General features: G+C 41.8%; 1 protein-coding gene across 1 annotated transcript in view; it reads right to left on the bottom strand.

Moving 5' to 3' along the window:
- FHIP2A (FHF complex subunit HOOK interacting protein 2A) overlaps positions 1-11,841 on the bottom strand; it is a 43,670-nt gene extending 31,829 nt beyond the window's left edge. The window contains exons 1-3 of the mRNA XM_032177026.2: positions 11,497-11,841; positions 2,488-2,566; positions 2-171 (exon numbers count right to left, since the gene is read on the bottom strand). Coding sequence (XP_032032917.1) covers positions 2-171; positions 2,488-2,566; positions 11,497-11,541 — 294 coding nt within the window. The 5' untranslated portion in view covers positions 11,542-11,841. The remainder of the gene's footprint in view (position 1; positions 172-2,487; positions 2,567-11,496) is intronic.
- Positions 11,842-12,074: the final 233 nt, after the last annotated feature.

Here is a 12,074-nt window from a genome sequence, read left to right on the forward strand (position 1 = left end):
CATCAGCTTTCCCCAAGGTGTATAATGTTTCCAAGATCTTGTGATGGAGCAAATATTCCATACATGGCCCCGTCTCTCCAGATTCCCGTTCATTTTCTTCTTCAACCAGTATATCTAACATCTGTTCCAGATGCGATGGAATATTTGTATCGGTCACTGGGGCTTTATCATCTAAACAATAAAAAACATTCATCAAATATTTAAACATTTTTAAACTGCATATTTGCACCTAAAATACTCTGTATTTCCCTTTTCCTATTCAAACTGAGAAAAATCTGAACTACACACTTAAGTGAGGTTTATAAACATAGTATGATTATCTCTGCTAGAATTTAGATGATGCATTTTGTCATATTCTTACCCCAAAACTGAATCAATATTCTGAAATATGGCTAGGCACGGTGGCTCACACCTGTAATTCCAGCACTTTGGGAGGCCGAGGCAGGTGGATCACCTGAGGTCAGGAATCCAAGACCAGCCTGTTCAACACAGTGAAACTTCCTCTCTACTAAAAATACAAAAAAATTAGCCATGTGTGGTGGCGGGCGCCTGTGATTCCAGCCACTCAGGAGGCTGAGGCAGGAGAATTTCTTGAACCTGGGAGGTGGAGGTTGCAGTGAGCAGAGATCGCACCACGGCACTTTAGCCTGGGCGACAGAGTGGGACTCTATCAAAAAAAAAAAAGAAAAAATATCTGAAATACATTCCATAAGTTAACATTCATCTATCCATAGTAATTCAGAAATAAGAGCTATTTATGTGGGAAATGGGAACATGACAAGGAAAAATACATGTCACATCAAAATGTTCTATGTGTACTTATAATTAAAATATTTTTTTCACTTAGCCAGTTCAGAAGATCTGAACTTTAAGTCTCTTTAAATAGAAATAGGTTGGCCTTGAACATGAAGGCAAATAACCTGGAATATATGAAGAGGACAGATTCTGTTTTGGATTGCTACTACGTTACTTTGTAGGATAGGGAAGTCTGTCACTTAATGTCCCTACTTCATTTTCTTCTATTAAAATGAGAAGCCAAAAGGAAAACCCTCTATTAAAATTACTGACATCTCTCATTAACGAATAGCTGTTTTCCAAAATCTGTTTTTCAAAGTTGCTTCTCAGGAGAATTTGTATTAAATATTATTGATTTCTTACAATAAAATAAAAATTTAGTGATATTTTTTAACATATCACAGTTAGACTCAAACATCACATGGTTTTATCAACCCATCCTTATTATACTAAGGTTAAATTACTCTTAAAAATGTGAAGTTTTATAGAACATTTAAATACAAAATACATTAGGAAGTGCCAAATTCTTTACTTATGTCTCTATTTTCATTTACTTTGTCTCTATTTTCATTACTTCTATAGTTTGAACAACACAATTCTGGTATGCTATGTACTGATATGCTGCTTTGTCTGTATGTATACTAACACAGACAGAAAACCATAACACTAAGCCTTATGGAGCAAACAATGGATAGAGAAGGGTCACCTTTGTTTTCAGGAGGACATATGTGTCAAGTTTGATAAGGGCGGGACAGTCGTTAAAAGCATGGACCCTGGAGTTAGACAACTTGGATTCAAATCTTGGCTCTGTCACTTTCAGCTGGATGAACTGGTGCAAACTACATAAGCATCAGTCACCAACATCTATAAAATGGAACTAATAAACACCAGTGAATACTGTTATATGAATTCAATGAAATAATAAAGCTCAGTCCTTAGCACAAAGAATTCAAGAAATGTTATGTCTCATTTCATATTCTAAAATGAGTAGCCTAACGCTAGCAAAAGATGATTTGTAAGTTTACTTGTAATTTACTTTTTAAAAATGTTGTTTTCCCCATAATTGTAGCCTTTATATACACAAACGCTCCAAGAAAGAATGAATGTTCAAGCTCTATCCACACTGGCTTCCTTAAAGTTCCTGGGATATGCCAAGCATGCCACATGCTCTGGCCTGAGGGTTTGTGAATTATGTCTCATTCCCGGGACACCCTTCCCCCAGATATCTAGCAGGCTTGGTTCCTTTCTCCTTTAGATTTCAGCTCACAAGTCATACTGGGCAATGAGGCTTTCTCTAACCTAAAATAGCCAACTGTCCACTCTCACCACCCAAACATACTCTTTAGCCTCCTTCATTTTCCCTTGACGCTTAACATCTGACACACTATACGTATTTGTCTATATACTGTCTCCCTCCTCCCAATCAATACATAAGCTCCGTGAGGACAGCAGTGTTGTCTGTTTGACTGACTGTTCTATCCCCCAGTGCCTCAACAATGCCTGACACATAGTAGTAGGTGCTCAACAGGTATATTTTTAAATGAGTGACTGAATCTTAAAGACAAAGATAAGATTGTCTATAAATTTAAATATAAAATAACTCTGAAGACTTATTTAAAAATATTTTAGTATTTTACCAATTTTCTGTTTAACTTTCCCAAATTTTCAGTTAATATCAGCATTGTTCCTTACCTGAAGTCTCTATGTAGTAATGGGTAATTGCCTTCCAGTGATAAACAAAATCTTCTTGTAAAGGAAGAGAAGGTGCAAGCTACACAAACAAAAGACCACAACAATTAAGAAAACGGCATTGAAAGTTTCCCATAACTTATAACTCTGTATTTATCTATTACGATGCAAAGGTAGCATAAAAATAAGGGGTGAACTTTGTTTTTATATGTCAGATATTAAAGAGAAACAAAATAAGTCAAATCCAAGAAAGGAAAAATGAGTTATCAAGAAAGAAGAAAAACATATTTATCAATATTATTATTAAACTACAGTATCGAGCTTTTTTTTCCTCCCCTGACACTTGTTTAAAAGTAGGTTTCAGGCTGGGGGCAGTGGCTCACACCCATAATCCCAGCACTCTGGGAGGCTGAGGTAGGTGAATCACTTGAGGTCAGGAGCTCAAGACCAGCCTGGCAACATGGTGAAACACCATCTCTACTAAAAATACAAAAATTAGCCAGGCGTGGTGCTGTGCGCCTGTAGTCCCAGCTACTGGGGAGGCTGAGACAGGAGAATCGCTTGAACCTGGGAGGTGGAGGTTTCAGTGAGCCAAGATTGTGCCACTGCATTCCAGCCTGGATGACAGAATGAGATTCCATCTCAAAAAAAAAAGAAAAAAAAAAAGTAGGTTTCAGAGGTATATTAAATGAAAATGTACCAATATTCTATTACTGAAATATCAGTAAAATGAAATTACTAATAGCCAGGAATCTTTGTACCTAGGACTTTGAAATGCAAAACAGTAAAAAGCTGCTATGTAATTAGTTCCACATCATCACTATTAAAACATATTCCAAAGTCAACTTCGTAATCAGATTAAAACTGTACCCTCCATTCAGTGACATACAAATGTAAATCTCTTTTTTAAGCTTGGATTAGGCAGTGCCTATTTTTAGCAAAATAATTACATGAACAAGATACTAACAATTAAAATTCCACAAAGTCAAAAATGCTCAACATTTTAGCTCTAAAACTTACTTCAGAAGTTTTATGACCAAAATTATATCCCCTCAGCCATCTTATAGCAAAAGTACAAGTATTTCAAATGTGTGTTAAGTGGATAGAAAAAGATTTGCATACACTTTCTACATTTCTTTTCCTTAAAGAGTGAAAAAGAGTGAGAGCTCCCCTAGTCCTAGTGTTGTCAGAGGCCTTTGAACCAGAGCGACTCCATCTTGAACAGGAGCTGGGTAAAATGAGGCTAAGACCTGCTGGGCTGCATTCTCAGGAGGTTAGGCATTCTTAGTCACAGGATGAGACTAGAGGTCGCAGGTCTGATATCACAAGATACAGGTCATAAAGACCCTGCTGATAAACAGCATTTGGTAAAGAAGCTGGCCAAAACTCACCAAAACCAAGATGGTCACAAAAGTGACCTCTAGTTGTCTTTACTGCTCATTATACACTAATCGTAATGCATTAGCATGCTAAGAGCCACTCCCACTAGTGTCATGACAGCCTTCAAATGCCATGGCAATGTCTGAAAGATACCCTATATAGTCTAAAAAGAGGAGGAACCCTCAAGGCTGAGAATGGCCCACCCCTTTCCCCAGAAAGTTCATGAATAATCCATCCCTTGTTTAGCATATGATCAATAAATAACTAGAAAAATAGCCAACTAGTAGCTCTTGGGGCTGCTCTGCCTAAGGAGTACCCATTCTTTTGTTTCTTTACTTCTCCAGAGTCCATTTTCATAGACTTCCTCTAAACAGATGACCTAAAAGAGGTCATGTTATTCTTGCACTTCTACTGGTACCATTTTGATTTCTTCGTGTCCTCAGCATCCACCTCAGAGCTGGCAACCCTGTCGAAACAATTTCCGAACTATTGTCCAAATTATAAATATTGGTCATAAACATCTTAAGTGTTTCAATCAAGAAGATGAAATGTATTTATGGAATAAAATAGACCTGAAAATATTTCAACAATCATCAATATCTTCCACTGTAAATAGTACTGTGTAAAGAGAATAAAATATTCACCTTATTTTCAAAAAAAATAAAAATAAAAAAGACTGCAAGAAAGGTGTTAAAATCTTTGGAAGTATTTTAACTTCAAGGAGAACATGGGGAGAAAAAAAACTTATGGGAGATTGAGGGAAAAAATTAGGAAGAAAATTAAGAATCAAAGTATTAACTTGGGAAAATAGTATCATCTTCCTGAAATGTTTAGATAAAAAAAATGTTTTAATCAGCCACTTGTTTTTAGAATGTTCTCAAAATACATAAAACCTCTTCCTAATTTTTTTGGACCTGACTTCTATAGACTACCTTTATATAGTGAAGTGCATTCACAAGTGGGACAAACCCAAATGAAATCTGTTGTTTCAGGAACTGTACCTAGTTAAGATCTTAAGTGTAAATGCTAGGATTTGTTAAATTTTTCCAAGGCAACCTCCTGGGTATGTGAGGAGTTACAGTATCCTTCTTCCAGATTATTTCAGGAGTGGGATTTATTATTTCAAGGGAATTGAAACTGTATTCTCTGGTCACTAGACAGAGAAGTCTTACTGCATTTGTGTCAGGACCTTTGTTGTAGGTTACAGTCAAATTCAAAGCAGAATGGTGTTACTTTGTGAATACCTCCCTCCAGGAGTTAGATTTAAATAAGACACCTATTTAACTAGAAAGTTAAACAGTTCTAAATTGCTAATAGATTAGTAACAATCTTGTTCAAACATGAATAAATTTCCTTATTTATGTAAAACTTTCTAGTAAACTTGCCACTTTCATTGCTAATTCTAACATGCAAATTACCTATTTTATCATTGCATAAAAACATTGATGCTCTGAGTTAAAAAAAAAATATGTGAATCAGTACCAAGAGATTCCAAGTTAACTTTTTACAACACAGAGAATTAAATTTTTAAAAATTCATGCATGACTATCTCAACCCCAAATTGACATGAAACCCTTAACTAGACTTTGCTTTCTCTGCAAAGCTTGACCAGGCTCTTCCTGACTAGGATGGAGTCCCTATATATGCCTTGATACTCTTTCTTTTTTTTTTTTTTTTTTTGAGACAGAGTCTTGCTCTGTCGCCCAGGCTGGAGTGCAGTGGTGTGAACTCGGCTCACTGCAAGCTCTGCCTCCCAGGTTCACGCCATTCTCCTGCCTCAGCCTCCTGAGTAGCTGGGACTACAAGCGCCTGCCACCACGCCCGGCTAATTTTTTGTATTTTTAGTAGAGACGGGGTTTCACCATGTTAGCCAGGATGGTCTCGATCTCCTGACCTCATGATCCGCCCGCTTCGGCCTCCCAAAGTGCTGAGATTACAGGCGTGAGCCACTGCGCCCGGCCTATGCCTTGATACTCTTTACCAGCTGGCTTGCTCTCTTTTATCCCATATCCCACTTTTGTCATTGTTTAATTATCCATCTCTTCCACTAGATTGTCAGCTCTATGACGGCTGGAATTGTATCATCTTTTTCATCACTCAATCTCTGGTTTCCAACTCAGGCATGACACAGAGTTAAGTGTTGGATAATATATATAAATACATAAATAACACAGAAGTCACTGCCTTTTAATGAGTAGTTATGCGCCAGGTGTAATACTGCAAATTTTGCACATACTGTATGATCTTAAACTCTCATGATAAACCTATTTTGCTCAAACTCTTAAGACTCAAAATCAGTTAACTGACTTACCCAAGGAAACACTGCCTTCAACTGGGAGTCTGGACTGTGTCCAATATACCCGTCACACAAAAGTATCTAGATGGATAATTCAGATGAAAACTAGTGTTCTAAAAGCCACCTCTGCTTTGACTGTGTCTCATGTATCATCAACATTCCACTCCCAGATTTCATTTTATTTTTGAGACAGAGTTTTGCTCTTGTTGCCCTGGCTGGAGTGCAATGGCGTGATCTCGGCTCATTGCAACCTCTGCCTCCCGGATTCAAGCGATTCTCCTGTCTCAGCCTCCCAAGTAGCTGGGATTACAGGCGCATGCTACCACATCTGGCTAATTTTTGTCTTTTTAGTAAAGATGAGGTTTCATCATATTGGTCAGGCTGGTCTCGAACTCCTGAACTCAGGTGATCCACCCGCCTCAGCCTCCCAAAGTGCTGGCATTACAGGTGTGAGCCACCGCGCTTGACCCCACTCCCAGATTTTTTAAATGCTTTCTGCCCCCGGCTTTCCCAATGACCTTCCCCATCTTCTCTGTCTCTCCAAAGTCTTGCTCACTTCCTTCCAGAGAGCCTTCTATAACAACTCCAATCCTAAATGCTTGCTTCCTTTTCCTATAGAGTTCACTGGCTAAACCAATCATCCAAATGACAATAATGGTTGACTTTTACTGAGCACTTACTATGTGCCAGGCACTGCACTAAGCACTTCATGTATATTATCTCATTTTAGTCTTCACAACAATTCTATAATAGGTTTAATTATTTCCCTTTATAATGAAGAAATGGAAATGTATACATATCAAGTAACTTGTCCAAGTGTAGAAGGAAGGGACAGAGGCAGGAATGGAACCTGATTCTGTCTGGCTCTACGGGCTAGAACACAATCTTAGGCATTCCTTATTCTGTAATCTCACTTGTATGTTTGTTTCCCAAATGAGACTGTAAGCACTGTGACCAAGGACACAAGCACACCAAGTCCATCTTGTTTCCCTCACTTGGAGCCACGCTTTCCTGGTGACTCAGAAGACATGTGCTGAATGAGTGAAGGACTGAAGCTAGAGATCACTTGTTGGAAAAGAATATGCCTAAGAAAACATGAGATATATTTGATTTGTGGTTTGAATTTCCAGGGCACAGGAGATTTTTAAGGAATTGCTAGTCTCAACAATCATCATGAACTCTTAACTATAATTTGAAAAGAAAACATTGCACTTACGTTCTGAAAGATGACTTCCATTAAAGGGATTAGCTAAAATGATAAAACTCTTCCCTGACACTGTCCTTTATCCTCTCTGGAGTAAATCTGCCCTCAAGGGTGGAACTGGTTGGAATTTAAGAGGAACATGCCCTTGGCACATTCCCTAGTGAGGACTAGGCTCTCCAAATACCAAATTGTACTAAATGGAAAGTGTTTTATCTATCTTTTGAAGAAGTTGTGTTAAAACAATCCAATCTAACCCTGGAACTAACTACAAGAAAGGCCTGAATTCAGACTTGTGACATGTGGCAACTGGCAAACAGAACAGATTCATTTCATAAGGCTCTTACTGGCCAATCATTTCTATACTGAGAGAAGACTGTCATTTCTAAAAAGGGAGGCAAGAGTTACATTACAGTTCTTGTTTTTAATCAAGGTGTGAACTTCTCTTCCATACCCAAAATGCAGTCTATCAGCTTAATAACACATTTTCAAATATTAATTTTAGAAAATATCTTAGTCATATTTTTCACCTGGTAAGTAGTTACCAGGGAGTGAGGAGAAACCATTAATTAAACAATAAGAAAAACTCTATGTTTAAGCCTCACTTAAATGAATACATCCGGTCAATGCTAAAAAAACTATTTGGGCCAGGTATAATGGCTCCATCCCTACAATCCTGGCACTTTAGGAGATGGAGGTGGGAGGCTCGCTCAAGCCCAAAAATGTGAGACCAATCTGGGCATTGTGAGACCCAGTGTCTACAAAAATTGTTTTTAAAAATTGGGTGTGGTGGTGTTGGCCTACAGTCTCAGCTACTCAGGAGGCTGAGGCAGGAGAATCGTTTGAGCCCTGAAGGTTGAGGCTGAAGTGAGCCATGATCATGTCACTGCACTCTAGCCTGGGTGACAGAGACCCTGTCTCGAAAAATAAGTAAATAATTAAAAATTAAAAACTCATTTGAAGGCTCGCCAATTGAATAAGGAAACCTGGAAAGTAATCATACCAAAATGGTTGGAAAAGCATTACTCCACAGACTGATCCAACAAAATAATGACAAAAGGTCATGTCAGCATCCAGGTATTTTCTGTCTCTGTATAATCCTGATAACTACGTTAATTGGAATACTGCATCAGGAAATGCTAATTTGGGCATAAAAATGAACAGGAATGCACAGAAGAGCTAATGAAATGAACTGAGGAATGGTAAGATTGGTTCATAGAGGAAAATATCAAGCAAATTAATAAACAGAACTGAATAACTAGAAACTAATCTTGGGCTACAAAAAAAATTATCCAAATACCACAAGGATGGCTTATTCATCATTGCATATGAGTTCATTCCCAACAGAGAATGTTAAAAGGGGGGGAAAAAAGGTTAGTATAGAACATAAAACATTTTTCATGAGATTTAACCACCTATCAAGATAAGATAGGTGGTGCCACAAATGAAAACATTAGGTCTAAGCAAATGAAAACATTACATTTCTAAATGCAATGCATTAATTTCAGGACTAGGTGAATACAAGCCACTCTAACTTCTTCTCACTAACCTCAGCAAAGTAGGCTAAGGATATTACAGAGCAGGAGCCAGATAATTTGGCAGATGCTAATATATACAATTATAAAAAGATAACGAGGACAAGAAAACACAGGCCTCCGGATAAAAATGAGCCTTTACTAGGAGAGCAGGAAAGCCATCTTTCTTTTTCTAAGTACTTATTTCTGTAAATACTAGCCTGATGGGTAAAGGATATAAATATAGTCGGTATCTGTGGGGGACTAGTTCCAGGACCTCTCTTCCCACCCCTAAAATCTGAGGATGCTCAAGTCCCTGTTATAAAATGGCATAATATTTTCATATAACCTATGCATACCTGTATACTTTAAATCATCTCTAGATTGCTTCTAATACCTAATACAACGCCTACACATCACTTCATTCACATAGATTCAGGTCAGTACTTGAATGTGGCAAATTCAAGTTTTCCTTTTTGGAACTCTGCAGAACTTCTTGCCCCCTGGAATATTTTTTTACTTGAGTTTGGTTGAATCACAGGTGCAGAGCCTATGGATAAGACAGCTGACTGCGCCGGGCGCAGTGGCTCACGCTTGTAATCCCAGCACTTTGGGAGGCTGAGGCGGGCGGATCCCGAGGTCAGGAGATCAAGACCACGGTGAAACCCCGTCTCTACTAAAAATACAAAAAATTAGCCGGGCGTGGTGGCGGGCGCCTGTAGTCCCAGTTACTCGGAGAGGCTGAGGCAGGAGAATGGCGTGAACCCGGGAGGCGGAGCTTGCAGTGAGCCGAGATCGCGCCACTGCACTCCAGCCTGGGTGACAGAGCAAGACTCCGTCTCAAAAAAAAAAAAAAAAAAAAAAGACAGCTGACTGTAATATATTAAATTTTGATTATCAAGTATCTCATTAAGTATTCCCGAGTATCTCATATATTCAATGTTAAAATAAAATGATTCGGGCCGGGTGTGGTGGCTCACGCCTGCAATCCCAGCACTTTGGGAGGCCAAGGCGGGCGATCACTTGAGGGCAGGAGTTTGAGAGCAGCCTGGCTAACATGGTGAAACCCCATCTCTACTAAAAGAAAAAAAAAATTAGCCAGGTATGGTGGCGCGTGCCTGTAATCCCAGCTACTAGGGAGGCTGAGGCAGCAGAATCGCTTGAATCCGGGAGGCGGAGGTTGCAGTGACCTGAGATCACACCAATGCACTCCAACCTGGGTGACAGAATGAGATTCGGTCTCGAAAAATAAATAAATAAATCTTGGTATTTTTAAAGAAAACAAAATATAAATGTTTTAATAAATTGCAGTTAAGTTCTTTTAACAAAAGTGCTTGAGTGTGCATAAGCAAGAAAAAAACTAAAAGTTGTCTTGAAGTCTACAACTGTCATTTCCCTCCGTGTAATACTGTTCTACGTTCATGAAACCCTGTTTTTCCTGTTTGATACATTTGCCCAAGAGCTTGTCCTAGAGCTAAATATTTTAACGCTTCCCATGTATCACTTAAATAACAACTGTACTAAAGTTTCTTTTTATTACTGAAGGCAAAAACTCCATTTTATTTTTGCCTGCCCATAAAAAATCATTGTTGTATCTGACATTTTTTAAAGTGTACATTTTAAAGTGCCCTATCACATAATATGAACATAGGAAGAGAATGTTATGTTAAAAATTAGCAAAGTAATTGTTTCTGCACAGAATGCATTTTTCAATTTGGGCAGTTCTCCCAGAATAAAGTAAACAAGTAAAGCAACTAGCATTCTTACTAGAACAGTGACAAGACATTTTCCTTTTAGTTTCTTTTCACTTGTTAGTCTATTAGAATACCTGAATACTGTCTCTCTATGCTGGTGTCTAAAACCCTCAAAGGAGAGTACAGTTGCAGGATAAACGAAGAGTGACCAGGAAGAGAACTAGACAAGAAAGGAAACAGATGGTCTCTGTGCTTCGTGAGCTTGGAAGCTGTCGAAAGCAAACTCGATTGGACCCTCCAAACCCATATTTCAGATCAATCCATAAGGTTCAGCTGAGTTCGGCCTCCAGGCCCAAGAAAGCAAAAGCCAGCAACCCCGGGGCTGGTCGGCTACTCCCTCGCCAGGGTCGCCTCACAGCAAGACCATGCCTCTCCCACCCCTACCCCCAAAACCAAGACAAAACAGAACCCAAGCCCAAACGGTGCTTGCTCGTTTCTTTTGTCTTGCTCAACGCTGACCACTTTTTTCCGGAGAAGGTTAACGTTAAGGGAGCCCAGGGGAGCTCCCTGCGACCCCGCCGGGTGCTCCCCGAATCCCCGTCCCCATCAGAGGAATGAGGCGACCACCGAGCAGGATCGGGCGGCCAGGTCCTCCCCGGCACCCCCGCCCCGGCTCCTGGAGAAGGGCAGGGACCGCCGGCCTGGGGCAGCCAGGGACCGAGGGGACTCGCGCAGAGCCAGGCCCGAGGCCCCGGGCGCCCCCACGACCCGGCGGCCACCCAGGGCGCCCGCCTGGGGCCTCACCCCACCAGGGGCCAGGGCCGCCGAGGGCCGGGCCGAGGCCGCCCGGCTTGTCCCCGAGGCCGCCGGGGAGCGTAGGCCGCCGCCATCCCCGGCCTGCCGTGCGCCCGCAGCCCGTGGCCTTACCGCCTCCACGGCGTGCTGCAGGATGGAGGTGAACTTGGAGAACATCCTGTCCCGGGACTGCAGCAGCCTCTCCCGGGACGACCTGGAGAGCTCCTCGATCCGCCGCCGCCGCCCCTGCTGCGGCTGCCGGGGCCGCTCCAGAGTGAAGGCCGGTGCGGGGCGGGGAGGACGAACTGAGGACCGAGGCAGGGCCTGGCCCGGCCGCTTCAGGTGTGCGCGGGCGGCGCGGCGGCTCCGGAGGCCGCCGGGACACGGCGGGCGGCGAGGAGGGCGTTCGGCGCGGACTCGGGGCCCCGGGAAGCTCCGGCGGCGGCTCCGGTTGGGACACGGTGGCAGTCCGGCTCAGGTTCCTTCCGCCCGCTCTGCCCGCCGCGGCCTGCAGAGGGCGCCGCCGCAGCCCGGGGAGGCCCGGCCAGGCCTGCCCTGCGGCGGAGCCGCTAGACGCCGCGGGGGCGGGAGGCGAGTTGAGGCCTCGGCCTCGCCCGGGGCAGGAGGCGTCCTGGGGGCAGCCACCGCCCTCTCCCGGCTTTGTCAGGGCGCCTGGGACACCGGCTTTCTGACATTTTTACAGCTCAGCG

Source organism: Hylobates moloch, unplaced genomic scaffold (genome assembly GCF_009828535.3).
Source record: "Hylobates moloch isolate HMO894 unplaced genomic scaffold, HMol_V3 SCAFFOLD_3, whole genome shotgun sequence".
Lineage (NCBI taxonomy): Eukaryota > Metazoa > Chordata > Mammalia > Primates > Hylobatidae > Hylobates > Hylobates moloch.